The following is a 22,979-nucleotide window of genomic DNA, read 5'->3' as shown; positions in this document are numbered from 1 at the left end:
AGTCCCCTGGCACAGGAACAGCTCTTCTGAGAATCCTCCTTCCATTTAATAGAACTCATGTTGATCCTTCATCATGGCCCCCTAACCCAGGCAGTTCCTCAGCCCTGGTATGGAAGGTCTGTTGGGTAGGAGGCTCTAAAGGCTGGAGATGGCCCAAGGTAGCCAAGGAATGTGAATGTCAGACAACCTCTGTACCCCTCCCTTTTGCCATCCCAGTGGAGGTATTTTGGGGAGGAGGTGAGGGGGAAGGGGAGTGTCCGGACAGGAATGCTCACACCCCTCTTGTTCCCTTTTGACCCAGCACTTGGGTCTCAGGTTCGAGAGAACAAACAGTAAGGAAGGCAAGGGCCTTCCAACTGGTGCCATTCCAGGGCAACTGAGATGAGTGGTTCCAAATGCCAGTCTTCCCAAATCCCTGAATTTCTTCATTCTGAACATAAGCTCTGCTCTGATCAGGAGGAAAGCTAGCTTCATGCTTCATGGAGAGGAGAAAGGGCAGACTAAAAACATAGGCCTAAGGCACCTCTGCTGGGGTTGTCAGGGAAACAGACCGAGTACCCTTGAGATACCGTTCCAGAGTAGGCTATACCTGTGAGCAGAGTACTTAGGGGTAGAGAGTAAGAGCCGCCTTCCAGGTGCTTTTGAAATTTGGAAATGGACACATGCCTTGAGCATCCCTAAGCTAATGGTCAGTAAAGCGCCATTAGCAGAACAGCATCCTGCCCACAGGCAGCACGACATTGGGCCTGCCTGGTCCACCCCATTCAACCTGAGGAAGCCAGCATCCACACTCGAAATGGAAGATTAGAACCAGAGCAGATAGCTCAGGGTTGAGATGGTTTCTGAGGTCCTTTCCAGCTCTGGAACTATGACTAGGACCCATAGATTCCCAGAAAAGAGCCACATTGGAAGAACTGCAAATTCTGGTAACAGCAGGTCATTAGGTAGTATGATTTAGGTCACCATAACATGGGAATGTGCAAAGTGGGTTGGCCACATGCCTTATCATCACTGCATTTGGCTAGGGATGTATCTCAGGGTTGGATAACCTATCTCCAAGAGAAACTATCAATTCAGAATGTTAAGACTAGAGTGGCAGCAAGGAAGTGCCATCTTTTTTTTATTTTTGAGCTGAGGTTTAAACTGTGGTGTTTCAATCCTTTTCCTCCACTTCTATTTAAGATACACTTATATCTTTGTTTCCTTTGCATTTTTAGAAAGAAATAGGGGTAACTAGGTGGTGTGGTGGATAGAGCACCAGCCTGGAAGTCAGAAGGACCTGAATTCAAATCCAGCCTCAGACACTTACAAGCTACATGACTCAGGCAAGTTACCTAACCCCATTGCCTCAAAAAAAAAAAAAAAGCAATCTCTTAATGGTCCTTCTTTTCTTATTGTGGGTTTTTTTTTAAACCCAAGGGCGTCTTTTTCTTTCTATTTTTCCCTCTTTTTTTCAGGGGTAATTTATTTTGTTATTTGTGTTTCCTTTGGTTGCAACATTTGTTTGCTTTTTTAAAATTTCTATTTTTGATGTGCTTGAAAAGCAAATAATCTGCTCATTTCTGTGTTTTCTTTTGTAGGAATGCTTCAAATATCTCTTTTAATGAATGTCCATCCTTTTTTATTGCTGATTAAGTTCAGGCTTGCAGACTACATTTCTTTGGGTTGCATCATAAAGTCCTTTGCTCTTCAGAACATATTATTCCATTCTGTTCTGTGGTTTCTGATGATTGCAGAATAGTTTTGTGTTATTTGAATTAAGGAAGTACCATCTTGACCTTTACCACATATTCATCCACCCCCCTACCCTCTGTGACTGAACATAAACACTCAGCCATCTTCTTTGCAAACATTTATTGGCAAGTACTATGCATGAAGGTATGTTTTTCTGAGGCCCAGGGTATCCCTGCTTGGTCTTCATCCAGGGTGGAGTAGAGATCCATGTACACCTCAATAAACATCCTCTAATCTGTTAGGGGAGGTTACTGGGGTTAACAGTTGTGGGGCTTGGTGGATGTGTGGCCTTAAGCTGTGTGAGGCGCCCCTGGGAGGAGACAGGTCTGCCCTTGGTTTGCTGGGCTAGAGAGACAAGAAACAACAGGGGTTAAGATTGCTGGCGCCTTCTCTATACTACCTAGTTAATATCTGAGAGGGGGCATAGTCCGGAAGAATTACACTAGAAACACGTGCTAAGGAATTCTCCCTGCTTAGTAGGCCCAACAGGGCAGGGACTTTGGTTTGCCTAGAAGTCTCACCAGGGCCATACTGACCACAGAAATGAGCACAGGGTTGTATGGCAAACCTCAAGGTACAAGTTTTAAGTTCTGAGCCCCCACACCTAACTTAAACAAAAAGTCAAATGGACCCCTTTATCCATTGTGAAGTACAGAATAAATGGGCCCCAACAACTGTTTTAGTGATCTCTTTTTGGGTAAAACTCACACTAGTTGGTATAGGAATTTCTTCTGAGCCCTGCTTCCATATATTTTTACCTATCCCATCAAATGTTGTTTAAAACTCCAGTGGAAGGGCAGCTAGGTGGCAAAGTAGATAGCATACCAGCCCTGGAGTCAGGAGGACCAGAGTTCAAATTGGGCCTCAGACTCTTACTAGCTATGTGACCCTGGGCAAGTCACTTAACCCCAATTGTCTCCAAAAAAGCCCAACAAAAACCCAAAACTCCAGTGGGTGTGAAGATGACCGAGCTAAGACTAAGATTCCTCTTTAAATATATCTTCCCTAGGGCTTTAGGGAAGATCAGAACAGCCTAAAACTGTTAGAGGCCTGGGAAATAGGAATATGACTGATCATCTGTCGGTTACTATTGCTTTTCTCAAGGAATCCCAGGCTATGGGCCTAAATGGGCCCCAATGGGCCTGCTTAGTCCCTAACTTCTAGCCACAAGATATATTCCCTCATCTAGCCCAACATTCTCAACTTACCTAGAAGGGAATTAACCCATCCAAGGGCACACAGCTAACTAGTATCAGAGCAGGTCCAGGGACCCTTTTCCCCAGTCCGGTGTTCTTTTCACTACTCCCCATATTTCTGGAAGAGCCTCCTTTAAGGACCACCTGGGTCCCTTCCCTTCTCCAGCCACAAGGCCCCAGGAAGTGAGTGTCAGTCACAGAATCTCAGAACTATCTCAGCCAGCCCATAACTGGGTAAGAATCCCCCTCATAACATATTACAGTTAACACTTCTGTCAAGGAAACTCGCCACCTCCCAGGGCAGCTCATTCCACTTTGGTATAGCCCAAACAGAAAGTTTTCACTTACATCAAACCTCAATTTGCCTCTCTGTAACCCCCCCTCTCCCATTACTCCTGATTCTGCTCTCTGGACAACTCTACTCCTGAAAACTCTTGGGAAATCTGGGGAAGAAACCACTCTATGGACAAGGAAGTGCCTAGTTGTTTTGGGGCTTGTGGAAAAAACCATAACCATTGTGTCTTCCTCCCCTTCCACCCCACCTCCCATACACCCATCCCCATATCTCAGCCACCACTTAAGTTTGTACCAACCAAGCTCCCAGAAAAACCTGTCCTGAGGCAAAATCCAGGACATTGTCTGCAGAATCCAGGACCAAGAAATGCCTCAATCAAGTCCAATCTTGACCCTCCACCTCATCCACCCCAGCTCTTGAACACTCTTTCTCCAGTGTCCATTGCCTGCCTTGCCTCCCTCCCTCCGTGAGGTGCCAGAGTCTGTGGGGAGGAGCCAGACCCAAGGGGCCCAGGCTTGGGCATGAGAGGGAGAAGGAATCCAGGAAGATCGGCCAAATAATTACCTGTCATAGATGCCACCATCATCTGAGCACTCTGTGGTCTTGAAGGAGATTGCCTGCTTTGCCCAACAGGACAGAGATTCTTTGGTTTGTTCTTCATAGTACCTGGATGTAGCAGGAAGGGTATGGGAATTCAAGCAAGAGGAAAAAAGGGGGTGGGTGCTAAGCACAAAGGTAGGCATGGTAACCTGTAGGGATCCACAGGCAAAGGGGACAGCTGCGAAGCAGATGAATGTGGACCTGCTGTCTTGTTTCCTGTTAGTAATTGTTTTTTCAGTCATTTTTCATCATGTCCAACTCTTTGTGATCCTATTTGGGGTTTTCTTGGCAAAGATACTGGAGTGGTTTGTCATTTCCTTCTCCTGCTCATTTTTACAGATAAGGAAACTGAGACAAACAGGGTTAAGTGACTTGCCCAGGATCACACAGCTGGTAAGTGTTGGAGGCCAGATTTGAACTCAGGAAGATGAGTCTCTGGTAACTATGTATGTATTGCTATGGTCAGACAGAAGCCTGTCTGTTGATTTGTGTTTATTTTTTTATATAATTTCTGCTTGTAATTTCTGTGTTTTCTTTGAAGTTCAGGGCGCTGGCTTTTCCTCCTGAACTAAGTGAATGGTGTATGTATGTTTAATTAAAGTTAAGATTGTTAACCCCTTAAAGTTGCTTTCCGTAGAAAAGCAGATCAAAGAACCTGTGCCAGTAGCCCTCCTGTGTGCTGGTGTTATTGGCCTTATGCAGCCATAGTAGTGGCAAGTAGCATTGTTTTTACACCAGCACACCCCCTTCTCTCCTCTGATGGTGGTGCCATCACTCAAACGCAGGTCTGGATTAGTGCAAGAACCTGCTGGTGGGTCGGCCTGCCTCAAGTCTACCTCTTACTCCAATTCATCTTCCGTTCAGCCACAAAAGTGATTTTCCTAAATGCAGATCTGCTCATGTAACCCCTACATCACTTCCCCATCCAATAAATTCCAGTGGCTCCTTATCATCTCCAGGACCAAATATGAAATGCCCTGTTTGGCATTCAAAGCCCTTCATAAACCTTCCTACCTTTCCTTCTTATGCCTTACTCCCTGATGTGTACTCTTCCATCCAGTGACACTGGCCTCCTAGCTGTTCCATGAACAAGACACTCCATCTCTCAATTCTGGGCATTTCCTGTGGCTGTCCCCCAAACCTAGAACACTCTCCTTCCTTTGCTCCAACTACTGACATCCCTGGCCTCCTTTAAGTCCCAATAAACTTCCACCTTCTACAGGAAGCCTTCCTTAACTCCTCTTCCAGTGCCTTCTTTCCATTACTTCCTATTTATTCTGTATATAGCTTGTTCATATGTGTATATAATTTATTTGCATATTGTTTCCCCCATTAGATTGTAAGCTCCTTAAGGGCAGGGACCGTCTTTTGCCTCTTTTTGTATCCTTAGTGCTTAGGACAGTGCCTGGCACATAGTAGGTGCTTAATAAATGTTTATTGATTGCCCAGAGATCTGGTGTTCTGTGGTATTGCCTAGCCTGCCTGGTAAAAGTCAGCTTAACCTAGACCCAGTGATTGATCACCCGCTCTCCAGTGTAGGGATACAGGTAATTCTGTGCTACCTGGATACTCACTTTCCTTGTTTGGGATTCCAGGCAGCCTTGTCTCCAACCGTCCCTTGTAGATATGTCCATCCAGGCCCAAGATGTCCACCTCATGCTGCAAGAACATACCTTCATCACCATGGTGGTGTCCAAGACTTCCCATCCTCAAACTGCCAACTCGCATTAGCCACCCATATCTACATCGGGAGTTCTTAACCTTTTTTGTGTCATGGACAAAAAACTCTATGGACACCTGTTCAGAATAGTGTTTTCATATGCACAAACCAAAATACACAGGATTATAAAGAAATTCAATTACAGTGATATATAGTTATACAATTTTTTAAAGTATGTTCATGGACCCTAGGTTAAGAACTCCTAGACTAGAAGAAGGATAGGGGGACTGTAGGGACCTCTATTCAACTCTCTCCTTGCCCTTCCTACCCACTCCATGAACAAAATCATCTATATGGCCTTAGGAAGACAGAGTGACAAGGGAAATGAGAACTTCCTTTAAGTGAAGCCTGAGAGACGCAAGTGCTTTATACACCTTAAGGTCTATGGTTCTAAGGCAGCTGAGTCCTGTCTACCCTTGCCCTCTTCCTGTGCAGGTCCACCCAGTTAATGCCCCCATACCTTCAAGGAGGTTCGTACATTCTCTGTAGGGTAGACACATTGAGCCAGGTGCTGTAGGCGGGCATAGCGGCGGTAGGGGAAGGTAAGTGTATGGCTACCACCACAACGACGTGGCACTGACATGTAGGTGTAATCCGGCATATCTTGAATCCTGCAAGAGACAACAGCCATGGGGTCATAAGGGAACCATAACCAGGGTAATGGAGCAGGATGTACTGCTTGCCCTGCACAGATGGTAGGAGAGGAGTTGAACAGCTCTCTTTGGGGAGTCAAAGGCTGATGGTTACTCTATGCTCCCTTCTGCTTTAGAAGGGAGGAGGGGGTGGCTCATGGATTGGCAGTAGGTACAAAAAGTATAGCATAAAAAGGGCCATGTCCCAGTCAGGAGAGCTGTGGTCAAGAAGCACTGTGAACTGGGGACACACACTGGGGACTAGTTATATATATACATATTTGCCTGCCTTTGTATCTTCAATGCTTAGCACAGTGCCTGGCACATAGTAGGTGCTTAATGTTAACTGGTTGACTGACTGTAATGACAAGCAAAGTGGGACTTTTCACTGTTTTTTCTTTTGGAGTTGCTCTTAGCACTAAAGCAACCAAGTGCCTTTGACTGAGCCTTGCCTTTGTTTGTAGGAAGGCCCACCCCCTTTTGCTAATTAGGTCACAAGAGATGTGAAGCCCTTGGGCCCTGAAAAAAGGTATATATACTCTGGAGGTTAACATTTTGTTTGGGGCTCATTCACTGTAAGAGTGTCCCATGATTTGAACAGATGAGACTCTGGGTAGCCATTAAGGAGGCCCCCAGCTTTGAAAAACCCAGATATTGGTGCTTCTCTCTCTGGTAACTGTGCATGTAATGTCTTGGTCAGAGAGCTAGAAGCTCTGTCTGTTGATTTGTGTTTATTTGCTCTGTTTATATAATTTCTGCTTGTAATTTCTGTTTGTGTTTGTTTTGAAGTTCAAGGTGCTGACTTTTTTCCCTTGAACTAAGTGAATGGTGTATGTATGTTTAATTAAAGTAAGATTGTTAACCCCTTAAAGTCGCTTTCCTTAGAAAAGCAGATCATATGACCTGTGCTAACAGCCCTCCTATGTGTTGGTGTTATCAGTCTCATGCCCCCACAGCAGCTGCTACCAACATTGTTGTTACACTGATGAACACCCCAAACAAAAAAAATGCATGATTAACACGAATAAACTACACACACACACACACACACAGGGTATATGGGAAAAAATGAGCAAAGAAAGCTAACTACATCCCAACCCTCTCATCTTTCCTATTATTCTGCATAGACACACAGACTTCAGTTTTTCTCTTTCATTTTTTCCCCAGCAGCAGGGTAAGGAGTAGGGTTGTGGGGTCCTGACTGGTGAAAGCCATAACAAGGCCACAGTGACCAGTATAAGACCTTGTGTGTCTGGGCATCTACCCAACAGCAGAACCCTATGGGATCAGAGGCCGAATAAGAACCTTGAGGTGTCTGGAACACTCCAATTGCTTTATCAGAATGGTAAGGGTTATCCCGAGACTTTTGTCTCATCTCTAAGCACCCTCCTCCTAAACCCAGCTCCTGAGGGTACAGGGCTTGGGGTAAGGAAGGACCCTGCCTTCCCATTGTCCATCCTACCGTTTGTAGTAGGCGGAGCCAAGGCACTGGGCCTGGATCAGCTCCCTGATCATCTGGCTGCTGGCCTTGACTGAGCCTCCAAAATGGATCTGTACCTTCTCTATGTCCATCAGCATCTTGGAGTGCATGGAATGCAGACGTCCCACACTCCTTTCCAGCTGTCCTAGTTCCATTCGTTGGAAGGCAGTACCCAACCTCATGCTGGGGGTGGTAGAGAAGAGAGAAGGGCTGTTAGTCTTTATCCTAAAGCAAATTATGGTAGGTGGTCCAATCCCTTCACCCAATCTTAGCATCAGGCCAGCTACTTCTGAGCCCAGGTTAGGGTTGCATTCCTGGATACTCCACGTTCGTAGTTCAGCTTCTTGAAATTTCACCCAGAACCCAGAATAGGGAGATATTTCCTCTGAACAACAGAGACCTCTGTCAGAAGCCCCTCTATTCAATTCTATTGCAGTCTCTTCTTTATTGGAGACCTACTGTGTGCCAGGCACTGTAGCTTGCAGTATAAGAGAGACAAAAGAAATACAAGTAGCACCCACCTTAAAAGTCAATGTGGTAGAGCAGAAAGAGCTTTGCATACAAGGGCAGAAGATTCTAGTCCCGGTTGTGTGATCCTGGACAAAGCTTTCTAACTTATTGGGCCTGCTTTTTAATCCATAAAGGGAAGATAATAGCTCACATTTTTCCACACCGTTTTAAGGTTCTCCTTACCAAGTGTCCTTCCTATAACAACCCAGTGCAGGAGGTAGTTCCTACTCTTTCAGGGCCTACCTTCCAGGGTGGTTGTGAGGATTGGATAAGAAAGAGTTTTGTTTTCTAAAATGCAAGAGAAATTGAATTGTTGTGCTTATTAGTCCGCTATTCAAATATTCTCTGTTGGAGAAGGCAAAGCGCAGAAGAAATAACTGAGTACTTGTACATATTCAAACATGGAAAGATCTGTTATTGCCCCAGTGACAATCCTCCGCTGCTTCAGCTATGACTTCTCTTCTTGGGCATTTCTTGTCCTCATTTCTCCATGAGCCCTCTGTAGAAGATCCACCCATTGTCCTAGAGGTCTTTCTTGTGTTCTCTTCATTTGGGGGGACAGGGGATCAATTTTCTACTTTTATTGTCATCAAAAGAAAGAGAACAGGGCATAGTTCAAGACAAGTTACTATAGGATGTGACATTTAATATAATTGGTCCAGAAGACTAATGATGAACCACACTACCTACCTCTTAATAGAGAGGTGACAGACTCAAGATAGAAAGAAGCATCTATTTGGACATGGCCAGTTCAGGAATTTGCTTTTGCTTGAAACAAAATTGCTTTTGTTACATATTTTTCTTTTCTTTTCTTTTCTTTCTTTCTTTTTTTTCCCAGCAGGGAAATGAAAGTAGGAGGGAGAGAAAGCATTTTTCTTTTTGTTCATCGGAAACCATTTAATTTTATTTAAAAAATAAATTTAATGTCATGGGGATATCACAGAAGATAGGGAGCATTCTATAAATGTTTGTGAATGAACAGATTGAATGTATGATGATTTAGACAAGGTAAAAAGCAATACACTGAGGTCCACTGTGTATTCTACAAAAAAAAGCACTGGTCATGGAGTCAGGAGACCTGGGTTCAAGACCTAGCTCAGCTACTTAAATATTTATGTGACCTTGAGATAGTCAAGCCTTTGTGGGCCTCAGTTTTCTTATCTGTAAAGTGGGATAATAACACCTTCGCTGCCTTTTTCACATAGCGTTCTTGTGAGGAATCGGATAAGCTAATGTACTATCATGGATTGTCAGATCTGAAAGAGTAAACTTAAGAGATCCCCTAGTCCAAATTCCACCCATCCCTCTCACCTATTTAACAGATGATTATCACTAACAGATGATTAAATAATTAATGCTATGGGGAGTCGAGAGAGAGAGAGAGAGAGAGAGAGAGAGAGAGAGAGAGAGAGAGAGAGAGAGAAAGAGATTGATTGGTGTTGGGTGGTACTACAGGGATTTCCCAATGGCAACTTTGTGCTCTACCTAGAATTGTCTCCTCATCCACCCTGAAACACTAGCTTCCTTACCTTTGCTTGTGCTATCTCACCTAAGTGTGCCTTCCCCCTTCAGTTCATCTAATTCCTCCTTCTTTAGGGTCCTGACGAAGGCTCATCTCTTCCGTAAAGCCTTCCCTGACCACTGACCAACAGGGATGACCCCTCTGTTCTCCAGTCCTCCTTGTCTCTACCACTCAACATCACACTTAATCAGGTCCTACCCAATATTGTTATTTCTGTGTGTGTGTGTGTGTGTGTGTGTGTGTGTGTGTGTGTGTACTTGTGCGTGTATGTACCTGCCTTTTGCCCAAGTTGATTAGAAATTGATTTGAGGGAGGATGTCTTATACTTCCATAATATCTGAGAACACCTAGCACAATGCTGACAGAATAACCTACAAGAACTCAATACTTGTTGAGTGAACTAAATTGAATCTTTTTTTTTTTCTTGAGGCAGCTGGGGACTCGCCCAGGGTCACACAGCTAATAGGTGTCAAGGGTCCAAGGCTGGATTTGAACTCAAGTCCTCCTGACTCCATGGCTGGTGCTCTATGCACTATGCCATGTAGCTGCCCCTAAAATGAATCTTTTAAAGCCTTCGACCTTAGTCATGGCTAGCAATCTTTTCTTCCTTGCTTCCCTGTTTAGCCAATGAGTATGGTCAAACTCCACATACCTCAGCATAGGCCCACCTTGACTTGTGGATTGCTAATTTAAGTGTGACTCTTCCTGTTAACCAGGATTTTAATTCTAAACTGTGAACTGAGCCCCAGTCACTAGCTCTACTGACTCGCAATCCAGTTATACTTCTGGAGGTTGGGGGCACCAAGTTATAAACCTTAGGACTAGTATACCTTTTGTCAGAGGCCCCACACAAAGGATGGTGGCTCCCCATAACCTCCAAGATCAAACATTAACTCTTCTGTTTGGCTTTTAAAACCTTTCATAATCTGGCCCCTTCCTACTTCTCTAGCTATCTTCCACTTTAAGGACCTCTGTGATCCACTGGGGTCAGCTAGGTGGTGCAGTGGATAGAGCGCCAGGATCATCTTCCTGAGTTCAGATCCCACCTCAGACACTTATTACACTTATTAATTGTGTGACTGAGCAAGTCACTTAACCCTTTTTTCCCTCAGTTTCTTCATTTGTAAAATGAGCTGGAGAAAGAAATGATAAACCACTCCAGTATCTTTGCAAAAAAAAACAAAACAAAACAAACAAAAAAACCCAAATGAGGTCATGAAAAATGACTGAAAAAAAAATGTGACCCAAGGGTAGCTAGGTGGCACAGTGGATAGCGCAATAGCCCTGGGGTCAAGAGGACCTGAACTCAAATCTAGTCTCAGACAGTTGACTCTGACTAGCTATGTGACCCTGGGCAAATCACTTTTGCCTTGCACAAAAAAAAAAAAAGTGACCCAGTAACACTGGTGGCATTTCATCTCCCAGTGAGCTCCATGCCTTTCTCTAGTCCTAGAATGCTCTCTCCCTTCTCACCTGGCTTCCCTGGCTTCCTTCAAGATTTAGCTCAAATCCCATCTTCAAGATATGCCTGCTCCAAGAGGCCTTTCCCAGTCCCTAGGACCACTTGTATCTTCCCCCTGAGATTACTTTGTATTTAAAATCTATGTATCTGGTATGTACATAATTGTTTGCATGTTGTCTCCCCTGTTAGAATGGAAGCTCCTTGAAGGCCTGGGATCCTGGTTTTGCCTGTCTTTGTAAAACCACTGCTTAGCACAGTGTCTGGCACATAGTAAGCACTTAATAAATGCTTGTTTACCTGCCTCCCCCCTCAATTTCCCCTTTCCTCTCCATAACTCTATTGCCCCAAATGATGGGTTTTATTCCTTGCTCTGTAACTCACGGTGAGTTGTCCGAAGGGTACAGATGAGTATATGGGAGAATCCTGGGTAGGGCTTAGCCTTAGCAGGGAATGGACCACAAAGAACGGTCCAGACTAGGACCTGTAGCTGGAACCCTGGGGAGGAGCTGAATTAGGGAAGCCTTCAACTTCTTTGATGATTCAATCATTTCTGGTTCTCCAAGCCTCATCCCCACAAAGCCACAAATCCTTTGACCCAGTTCCAAAACACTTCACTGAGTGTCTCCTCCAGCCCTCTAGATATGACTCTACCTCTGAAATCCCCATCCAAAGACCCTTCTTCAGGCAGAGCCATCCCATACTTGCGGCTTTGCTGCCGGACTTGCTCCAGTTCATAGATGGTGTAGGGACGGTTAGAACGATGTGCTGGCAGTCCTGGACCACTAGGCACTGAGGGGATGATCCTGTCCATGGGGAGTGGGAACAACATGAGAAATCCAGATGACCTAAAATCCACTTATGATTGCCACAGCCCCTGAAAGTTCACTTGTGGGGAGGGTAGTGAGAGCTCACTACTCTATCATTTTATCCATCTATTCTTCTAGACAATTTGTACCCTATAGTGATGGGTAAAGGCCATGTCTTTTCTGATCAAGGGACTGAAACCTAATTTGCAATGGGGATTGCAGATAATCTCTGTCTTGAGAGCCATCTTGGATGGTGGCACAGTTGGCCTTTACCATTCCGGTCTTCTCTGTCATGTCCATTTTATAGTGGTGAGAGTGGCTAAATAACCCACCCCAGAGATGTTACTTATGACTTGGGCCTTGCCTAAGAACTTGAGCAAATATCCAATAAAGCTTATTTCATTAAAAAAAAAAGCCCCTGGCATTGCCTAGAAGATCATTCCTTCCCTATACCCTTCACCCATCTGCTTAATCCACCTTCCCAGGTATAGAGAAGGAGATGATCTTCACGCCAGGTATGAATGAGTAAATAATAATCATGAAAATAATTTATATAGTGCTTTAAGGTCTACAAAGCACTTTACAAATATTTATCTCAGTATAAGAATCAGAAGGAGAACCAGGAGAATGAAGAGAGGAGAGTTAAGGAATTGGGAAGACATTGCCTCCTTCCCTCAAATGAGATCTCTGAAGGGGTGGTGGTATACGGGCACTCACGGTCCAGGTACAGCTGTTTCCAAGGGCCGGTCACACGAAAGACAATGGAAATGTGCCAAAAGCTGCCTGTCGGGATAGAAGCTGAGGATAAATTCTCTTGCACATTATGGTATATGAAAAGACAAAAAAATACTGGAGGGATTTCCTATCCATATTCCAAGAACAGTGCTGAACCCTGGGACAAGAAAGCAAGGAGCAGATAAATTGGAAATAAAATCTGTATAAGAATAACCCTGATCGGCTTAGAAATCTATCCTGCCCTACAAGAAAGTAAGGGGAAAGGGGATGGGAGGGAAGTGGGGTGACAGAAGGGAGGGCTGACTGGGGAACGGGGCAATCAGAATATATTCCATCTTGGAGTGGGGGGAGGGTAGAAATGGGGAGAAAGTTTGTAACTCAGAATCTTGTGAAAATCAATGTCAAACACTAAAATATTAAATAATAAAAAAAATACTAAAAAAAAAAAAAGAATAACCCTGATCCCAGCCCTTGAAGACATGCTGGGGGTCAGGGTGGGTGGCATCTGCTCATACACAAGATGGTCACATACATAAGTGTGTACACACACGTCTGTGACATTTAAAAAGTCTGAGAGGCATAGTTTCTGGGTAATTCAATTATTTTATTAATAAGGCTAGCTTGTTTATTAATAAAACTAGGTCAATGGCACTCTTGAATGCCAAAAACACCTTAAGGCGATAAGGTCACAGTTTATACACCCTTGGAAGAGTGGGTGTTCCTGAGGGTGGCAATCAGCTCTGATTGGTTAACAACTGATGAGAAAATGAATATTATAATGAAAGGTGGGCCATATTACAACGAGAGTCTTGGGGCACATGACCTGGATCACACAAGTCTTGGTCAAAAGACTTATCTATTTCCATATCTGTCTGACAAAAGGGAGGATCCACATTTTCCCAGACCTGTTTGTGTAAATACAATGAGCAGGAAAACTCCCATTAGCCCAAACTTAGAATGTCTTTTACCATCTTTGAGAAAGATTTCCCACACTGGTTGATTTCTGGATGAGGAAATAGAAAGGGGGGAAAACCTTGGTCCTGATTCAATAATTAGTCATTAATACAAGAAAGAAATAATCATTTCTCTCACATCCATAAACCACTACACACTCCAGTAAATTCACATTCATATATGTACATGTCAGTCAGATTTCTTTCTGGGTGCACCACATCTTCTTTCTCATTTTCAGATCTCTTTCAGGTGGTAATTGGTAGATTCTTTCAATTTCCATTTTCCCTTCTGGTTCTAGAATATTGGGCCAGTTTTCCTTTATAATTTCTTGGAATATGAGTCTAGACTCTTTGATCACAGCTTTCAGGTAATCCAATAATTCTTAAATTATTTCTCCTTGACACGTCTTCTCTCCCAGGAGGAAAAGAGGACTGCCAAAGGAGAGGTCTGCCCTAGCCCATCCCAACTGGGCCCTAATGTGCCTCCTGGGTACTTGGGAACCGTGGTTACCTAGGGTATCTATACATTCACAGGTGATTGGCTAGTGCCCTCTAGTGGCCCAGTCCTGGGACCTGGGCTCTGCTAACTTCCCGGTTTCCCAGCTCATCATATTTATGATTTTGAAGTATGATAGTCCTCAGGCTAGGGTTCTCCACACCAACCTCACTTATGCAGGGAGGTGGAGCTGTGCCCCAATATCACCAAGCCTTTGGATGTCTTAGTTCTCCTACTCTTATAGCATGGAGCCTGGGGAGTGAAATCCATACACATATCCAACCCTCTCCTGGGCCCTTACAGGGTGCAAGGGAGTCCCCTGACCTCTCAGGGTCGGTTACTCCATCATGTGGTCTTGCCCCTGGCTGGGTGTTCTTCCGGGGCCTCTTTATCTTCATGTGTGCCAGGCCATTCCAGCTTTCCCCCCACCCCACCCCGACTCAAGTCTGATCTCACAGTGTCTGCCCACCCAGTTCACCTCCGCATGATGGCAGCTTCATCAGACTGATAGAGGGGGGACTGTTCCTTCAGCTGCTTGCGTAAGGCTTTCCACTTCTCCTCCAGCAGTTTCTTCACGGGATCTAACTCTAGGCGATCCAACTTACTCGGGGAGAAACAAGGGATAGTGGTTAGGAGAGTGGGAGTGTTCAAGGAAACAGGGAAACAAATAACTAGCCCTGAAGGAAAGGGGAAGGAGAAGGGGAACAATAATACCAAGCCAGGCTCCACCTCATGAGAATAGTAGAAGACCCTTGGCATGGAGGGGAAGACCCTACAATTTATTTATCTGGGCACAATTTTTTTTTCCAGTTTGTTCTCCCCTCAGGCCATCTAAAGATGGACAGAGTCCTGAGGCCTTGCCATCTCCATATCTTTGGGTGCCCAAAAGTACCCTCAAGGAGTAGGTACCCAAGTATGTCAACCCCAAGGTAAGGTCCCTCACCTTGGTATCCATTTCAACCAGGAGCTTGTCCAGGACTTTCTTCCAGTCCTTCTCTTGCCCGGTCATCTTCGTCAGTAGATCCTGCATCATTTGGTTCAGCTGCTCTGTGGTGGCATCAAACTGGATTCGGCTCACTTTGGCAGCGAGGGCCGTCTTATCTGCTTTCTGTCTCAGGAAAGATGAGGGAAGTGCCCATATTGGATAAGGGCAATGGAGGCACCCCTCATTGAATCTGTCTCTCTGGGGACATCCTCCATTCCAACGACCCACCTGATATCCACCCCTGGCACCAACCAGCACCTCTTTGATCTATATCTCTCCCATGTGTCCCCGTACCCCATACCCCAAATGCGTTTCATAGAAATAGCTGGTACAACAGGCCTGCTACACAAATGTATCTTATGTGTGCATGACCTCTCACCACATCAATTTCCAACTCCAGGTGCTCCCTGTTGGCTTTCTCCTTTTCTAGCTTCTCTAGGGACTGGTACAGCACCTGGGTAGGAGGTTGAGAGGGATAGAGACAGAAATAAAAGCATTGGATGAAGCAGAATGAGTTGGCGAGGGGAAGCTATGTCAAGTGTAGAGATAAGTTTGGGTTCAGGACAAAGACCTCCATTCCTACAGGCCTGACTCTGAAGCAGGGTAGTGGGTAGAGGTAGGGGACCTCGGATGCCATTTGGAAACCTCACCAGGAACCAGACAGGCCATGCTTGGGGTTTGCAGATATCATGCGTTTCTAGCCTTTTCGCCTTCTCATTCCTGCCCCTTCCTCCCCACACAGGCCAGCACAGCCCAAACCTCACATCAATGTCTTTCTGCTTTTGCCTGTGATCCTCAATGAGATTGCCTGTGGTGATGTTAAGTTTCTCACAGTCGCCTTGCACCTGAAGGATGGTGGCCTGGATGTGACCTAGTAGCTCTTCATCCTGAGGCAAGAGGAGGAGGAGGGGAAGGAAAAGAAGGACAAAAGGAAATCATTTTGAGTTTAGTGGCATGACCCTTCCCCTCCCTACAAACTCATAGGCCTTTCTTCCAGGATATGTCAAAGTCTCAAGCCAAGTCATATAAAATGGACAAGAGCCTAATAAAGAACTGGGCGACCCCAGGGGGTGGACTGAAGAAACACTAGGTAGTTGTACTTTCCTGGTGTAGTTTGGGGGATGAATTTTGCTCTTCCTCAGCACTGCGCCCCCCTTCCTTCTGCCATGTAGGGTCACCCCAGGTAGGCAGAATCTCTACCTGATGACCCAGCACTATGGAAATGTGTGTTCCACAGGTGGGAGGGTAGGTCCTCACCAGATCCGTTTAATGCATAGAACCTCAGGTTTCTGAATTAATTGGTACAGATAATGTAACAGGGGAGGTGTGGGAAGTGCCTGTTCATTCATTCCACTCATTCATTCATTTAACAAGCATTCATTAAACTGCCACTGCCCTCAGGGTGCTTACATTCTACTCTAAGTGGAAACAACATGTTAGATAAGTGTATACAACATATCTGGAGAGGTGGCACAGTGGATAGAACACCAGCCCTGGAGTCAGGAGGACTTAAGTTCAAATCCGACCTTTGTACACTTGACACTTACTAGCTGTGTGACCCTGGGCAAGTTCACTTAACCCCAATTGCCTTGCAAAAATAAAAAACAACATATCTGCAGAGTAAATATCAAGTAATATGGGTGGGGGGAGTTCCTAATAACTGAGGGGATCAGGATAGGCCTCTTCTAGGGTCCTTGAAGTGAGACAATGTGGATATATGGTGGAAAGAATGCTAGCTTTTGAGGCAGAGGACCTGGGTTCAAATCCCCCCTGTAATGTATATTACCTGTGTGACCTTAAGTAAGTCACAGAACCCAAATGGTCTCAGTTTCCAAATCTATAAAATGATACGGTAGAACTAAATGGCCTCTGAGGTCCCTTCCAGCTTTGTCTTTGGAAACAGTGATTCTAAGAGGCATAGGTGAAGAAGAACTGAATTTCAGGCACAAGGAACAGACAAAAGCATGTGTGAGGACCAGCTAGCAGGCCAGTTTAGCTGGACTATAGAATGTGTAAAAGGGAGTAATGTGTAACAAGCCTAGAACTAGTCTAGAATCAGATTGCGAAAGGATTGAAGTGCCAAGCAGAAAAGTTTGCAGCTTTATCCTAGAGGCAGCAGGGAGCCCTTGGATCTTCTCCAGCTGAGCAGTGGCACGGTCAGATCTGTACTTGAGAAATGTCAGTTTGGCCTTTGTGTTGACATTGCATCGCCAGGGCAAGCCTGGATCCAGGAAGAACAATTGGGAGGCTGTGGCAGCAGTCCAGGGATGAGCACAACGAGGGTCTGCACTAGGGTGGTGACCGTGTGGACGGAGAGAAGGGTATGGACACAAAGAATATGGAAGCAGGATTGTGACTGAAGAGCTGAGGCTGCAGTCCAGGTTTTGAACCTGGGTGATTAAAATGATGGTGATGTCCTTGACAGAATACAGGCGATTTAGGAAGAGGGTGTTTTAGGGGAGGGTGATAACGAGTTCTTTTCACTCATATTCAGTTTGACTCTTTTTATTTTGGGGGAGGAGGGATTAAGTGACTTGTCCAGGGTGACACAGCTAGTGTCTGAGGCAGGATTTGAATTCAAGCCTTCCTGTCTCCAAGGCTTGCGCTCTATCCACTATACCATGTAACTACCCCCCCGTATTGAGTTTGAGATGCCTATTCTCATTGGTGTTGCCCGAAAGACAATTGGTGATCTGGATCTTAGGGCTCCCTCCCAAACCCCTGCTAACCTTCCACTCTTCCCCCAAAAAATAGCAGTCCCTGCCCTCTGGGGAGCAGGGGGGAAGGAGAGTCGTTGGTGCTCAGGTGCAGTTACTCTTGGGTGATGCCTGCTGCTTGGATCCACCCAAGGGGGTGAGGTGGAGGTTTGTGAAGCTTAGACTGGGGAACTGAAATTTGTGGCCCTGGACCCTCACTCCCTAGTGAACCTAAGCCAGTGTCAGAGCTAGCCCAGCCAGACTCACCTGGTTTTGGAGCTGATACTTCCTAGAGGGCCGAGACACCATCAGGTTGTTGACCATATCCTGGAGTTGCTCATAACGCTGCACTAGCCTGCTGACTTGCTGGCTCAGGTCGAGGCTGCATGCCGGACAGGTGGAGTGTGGCTCAACTTTACCGTGGTCCAGTGGGACTGGAGCCTTAGATGGTGACATGCTCATGGACAGCAGTGTGGATGAGGAGGTCAGCATGCTTTCTATGATCATCCTGAGCTTATCCAACTATATATTTCAAAGGAAAGCAGGTTGGGGAGCATTTTCGGGGTGGCATGAAACAAAGAAGTCAGTAGAGTTCTTTACATAGAGGTGGCCTCCAGGCCTTCTCTGCTGGCTCATGGGGTCCAATGCAAGACTATTTCCTTCAGTTAAGTTTTATGGCAGTGATACTCAGACATCGGCCTTCCTGACACACGTCAATGTTTGGTGCCCAATCTGTGGCTCTAAAAGATCTCCAAATTCTGAATTAGACTATAAGATTACGCTAGATTCTCTAAGGCGTAGAGGTGGAGTCACACTGCCAGAGAGAATTTGGGAATGGACCTGAGGGTCTGGGCTACAGGCCTCAGTAGAGGTGAGAGGTATTGGAGGGGCATTAAAAATGGGATTGCCTCCTTTCACCCAGAAGCTTCCCCCAACCATTCCAAAGAGATGGGGCTACACAAGAGTTGCCCTTGTTCCATAGGGTCTCTCCCCACTGGACAAATGTTACTGTGAGTTATTTGGTCATCACCCAAGATACTGGAGGAGAATGCCCACTCCATTTTAAAACAGGCCCTGATATATCACATATCAGCCAGTCCCTATATCACCCTAACCCATATATCCTATATGGCTGAGGAAGGGACCTTTGTACAGTTTCTCATTAGCTCAAGCCTATACTTATGACACCTTCTAGGTGGGGTGGACAACTGGTGCTAAATAGATACTGTATCCTAGGCTGGTCAGTACAAGACCAACCTAGGGAAGCTCCATGGTCAGCAAGATAACGTTTTTGCTGTGGCCAGAGGATCCTTAGATGTGACTTCCTCAGGAAGGACAGCAGAGAAATGGAGACTTGGTCTCTGGTGCTTAGCAGGAGGGAGGCCTGCTCTCCCCCTCTCCAGTCAGCTCCTGGACCTGGGACCCAGGGCCCTCACCTGCTCCTGGAGATAAAGTGTGGCTTCGGTCACTGACTGTTCCACGATGGCCCTGCCCTGCTCCTGTCGTTCCCGTAGTAGGGCCAGCTCCTTCTCTATGTCATTCACATTTACTCTGGGCCACAGAACCAAGAGGCCGGTTACTTACTGGCAGCCCCCGAGTGACTTGAGCATTAGGCATCAACACTCAGCTTTACTCAAGGGGTTCAGAGACCAGTTAAGGGGAACTGAGGTTTGGGGGAGGTGAGTCTTTATATTCTCTCCCCTCTAAAAAATTCCAGCTCTAGTTCTGGTATACTTGTAGGGAAAATCAAGCTCTCTCCTCAGTGGGTCAATGTGATGACTAGGACAGATGCCCACTCAGTAAGCTTGTGATACCTCCAGCCTGCTAGGACTGGGAATGGAAGAGAGAGTCAAGGACACCATCCCACTTCTTTATTTAGGCTAGGATCTGAGAGGCTTTTCCCTCCTATCCTCTGGGCACTGTCTTCTAGGGGATCCGGGTGGGTGTATGCAAGTTTGTTCCGAAGCCACCCAGGCTTATGAGTTAACTATGGCAACCTCCCCAGGGCATGAGACAGAGCTCACAGTCCAGATCAAGATAGGAAGAGAAGGTCAGTCTGGGAATGGCTGCACTCATTATCATCAACTCCGTGGCTCCCAGCACAAGATCTTAGAAGACAGGTCTTCTCTCCCCCACCCCCTCAATCTTGCCTGTTTCCTATGTATCCAAACATCAAATGGTCTTGCTCTCCCAGAGGGCCTAGCTTTTACCTGAGAATACTTAGCTGCAGACTCAGATGGCCAGACCTCTCTCTCTCCTCTTCAGCATCCTCCTCCTCTCCTTCCAGGATTCGCTGCATTAACTTCATCTGCAATCCCAGCGGTTCAGCAGTTTCAGGCCTCCCAGAAGCCTGGCCCAGGCTTCTCACTTAATAATGATACCATCTATCCCCCTAGAATGGTGGGTTCTCTATGGATTTCAGGACAAGTTGGGGGCCCCTTTACCACTCACTTTTTCCCTCTCCTCTTGAATTTCTTTGGTTAAGGCTTTAAGACCACGTAGCTGTTCCAACATGTCATCGGGGATGGTCTTACTGGCTACAGAAGAACCAAAAGTCAGAATTGTCAATGTCTAAACATCTCTCCGGTCTGTCTCCTGTTGGTGAGATCCTCCCTAGGCCTCTATTTTGGGGAGGGGCCTAGGTTAGATATCCTTCATTCCCCACTGGGCTTGGCTTCTGATCCACCGAACTTCCCCACTACACCCCTTGAAGCTCCTTTCCCTCCAACCCCTTTCATCTCCCTTTGGTTTGTTATGACCTAAGTTCCCAGAAGGCAGGGACTGTCTTTATTTATATTTATATCTCTGGCACTTAGCACCTTGACCCGCCAGAGCTTAATAAATCATTCTTGACTACCTGCTTCCACAATCCTCTTCCTTAACCAATGTGAAAAACTCTTCATGTTCCCTGGTGGTGAGATGAGAACACCATTGTTCTAAGTCTCCAGAAACTTCCTAAATAGCTCTCCTGAGAATTTTCCGGCCTTGCTTTGGGGAGGCTGACCTCAAATCTTAGAGCCCAAGACCCTACAGCCACAGATGAAGGAAGACTTTTGCTCTCCCTCACCCCAACGCCATTCTATCTTACATATTGTAGACACCACCTACTTAATTTCGCTATCACGAATTGTAGCTTCTCCAGCTCAGAGTGGCCAGCGTCTTCATCCAGTGCCCCCATCTGCTCCTTCAGAATCAGGTAGAAGTTGGTAAGCTCCCCCATCAAGCGCAGGGTCTCTAAGGCAAAGGGGAAGCTGAAACTCTCTCTCTCTGATGAGCCTTTATCTCTTTGGCTCGGTGTTCGACGATACTGGTATGGAGGTGCAGAGTACATATAGGATGGAGTGGACCATGGTGGTTGTGGCTCTGTGGAAGGCTGGGGTGGCATGTAGACAGGATAGGAAGGCTGGCGTGACATGTAGGAAGCATAGGGTGGCACAAAACCAGGCTGGCTATCAGAACGCAATTCAGTCTGAATGCCAGCTTGGCCCATAGGTAGTTCACCACTCGGCCTGGTGCCTGAGGCAACGAAGCCAGGCTGATCAGCACCCGGAATTACAGAAGACCGCTGCTGCGGTGTTGGGGGTACACCTCCAGGCTGCAATACCGATCCTTGATCTTGGCCAGGGGCGGCTGTGGGGGCCCTGGGCTCTAGAGAACCGTCTGGGGCTACAGGATATGGCGAGGGCCCTGGGTGATACATAGGTGGGGGCGTAGAACCTAATGGATGTTGTACTGGGCCTCCAGGGAGTGGATGATACATGGATGGAGCTCCAGGCCCGGGCAGATGTGTAGGCGGGGCTCCGTAGGTTGGCTGACCTACAGGGGCTGGCTGGCCCATGTCTGGGGCTACAAACATTGGTTGACCAGTGACTGAATCAATAGGGATTGGCTGATCTGCACCTGGGGCTCCAAGACCTGGCAGATAAGTGGGTGGGGCTCCAGGAAAAGGGTGATAGATGGGTGGGGTTCCAGGAACTTGTGGGTAAGTGGGTGGGGCTCCAGGTTCTGGCTGAGTGGTGGGTGGGGTTCCAGGAACTTGTGGGTAGGTGGGTGGGGTGCCAGGTCCAGGCTGATAAGTGACTGGGGCTCCAGGATAGGCACCAGGGGCTCCCGGGTAGGCACCAGGGGCACCAGGATAGGCCACTGGGGCGCTAGGTCCTGGCTGATAGGTGGGTGGGGTTCCAGAAACAGGCTGTGGTGTGGGTGAGGTTCCAGGTACTAGGGGATAGGTGGGTGGGGCTCCAGGAACTGGTTGACCTGGGCCTACTGCTGTTGGTACTTGATCTCTTCCTGAGGTTACAGTGTCTAGCTGACCTGTTCCTGGAGCTAGGAGGGATGGCTGACCTACCCCAGGAGGTGGCTGACCTACCCCAGGGGCTGGCTGACCTACCCCAGGAGGTGGCTGACCTACCCCAGGAGATGGCTGACCTACCCCAGGGGCTGGCTGACCTACCACAGGAGGTGGCTGACCTACCCCAGGGGCTGGCTGACCTACCCCAGGAGGTGGCTGACCTACCCCAGGGGCTGGCTGACCTACCCCAGGGGCTGGCTGACCTACCCCAGGGGTTGGCTGACCTACCCCAGGGACTGGCTGACCTACCCCAGGGGCTGGCTGACCTACCCCAGGAGGTGGCTGACCTAGCCCAGGGGGTGGCTGACCTAGCCCAGGAGGTGGCTGACCTACCCCAGGGGGTGGCTGACCTACCCCAGGGACTGGCTGGCCTACCCAAGGGGCTGGCTGACCTACCCCAGGGACTGGCTGACCTACCCAAGGGGCTGGCTGACCTACCCCAGGGACTGGCTGACCTACCCAAGGGGCTGGCTGACCTACCCCAGGGACTGGCTGACCTACCCAAGGGGCTGGCTGACCTACCCCAGGGACTGGCTGACCTACCCAAGGGGCTGGCTGACCTACTCCAGGGAATGGCTGACCTACCCAAGGGGCTGGCTGACCTACCCAAGGGGCTGGCTGACCTACTCCAGGGACTGGCTGACCTACCCAAGGGACTGGCTGACCTACCCAAGGGGCTGGCTGACCTACTCCAGGGGCTGGCTGACCTATGCCTGGGGCTACTAGAGGAAACTGGGAAGTGCTTGCAAGTGTAGAAGGGGATGTGGGGCTAACTAAGGTTGAAGGGGCTTGCTGTGGAGTGCCAA

The 22,979-nt window shown here is 47.1% G+C and overlaps 1 protein-coding gene across 1 annotated transcript; it reads right to left on the bottom strand.

The window, feature by feature from the left end:
- Nucleotides 1–1,972: 1,972 nt before the first annotated feature.
- QRICH2 (glutamine rich 2) lies at nt 1,973–21,660 on the bottom strand. Its single transcript, XM_036755645.1, has 15 exons — nt 20,931–21,660; nt 20,274–20,359; nt 20,033–20,130; nt 19,259–19,373; nt 18,090–18,344; nt 15,891–16,013; nt 15,506–15,580; nt 15,085–15,249; nt 14,620–14,741; nt 12,675–12,740; nt 11,853–11,954; nt 7,640–7,840; nt 6,006–6,156; nt 5,349–5,484; nt 1,973–2,079 (listed from the first exon to the last, which is right to left on the bottom strand). The coding sequence occupies exons 1-15, from the start codon at nt 21,658–21,660 to the stop codon at nt 1,973–1,975; spliced, it is 2,532 nt and encodes an 843-aa protein (XP_036611540.1).
- Nucleotides 21,661–22,979: the final 1,319 nt, after the last annotated feature.

The sequence above is a fragment of the Trichosurus vulpecula genome, chromosome 4, assembly GCF_011100635.1.
Source record: "Trichosurus vulpecula isolate mTriVul1 chromosome 4, mTriVul1.pri, whole genome shotgun sequence".
In the NCBI taxonomy this organism is placed as follows: domain Eukaryota; kingdom Metazoa; phylum Chordata; class Mammalia; order Diprotodontia; family Phalangeridae; genus Trichosurus; species Trichosurus vulpecula.
This window is presented reverse-complemented; position numbering and strand designations above follow the sequence as displayed.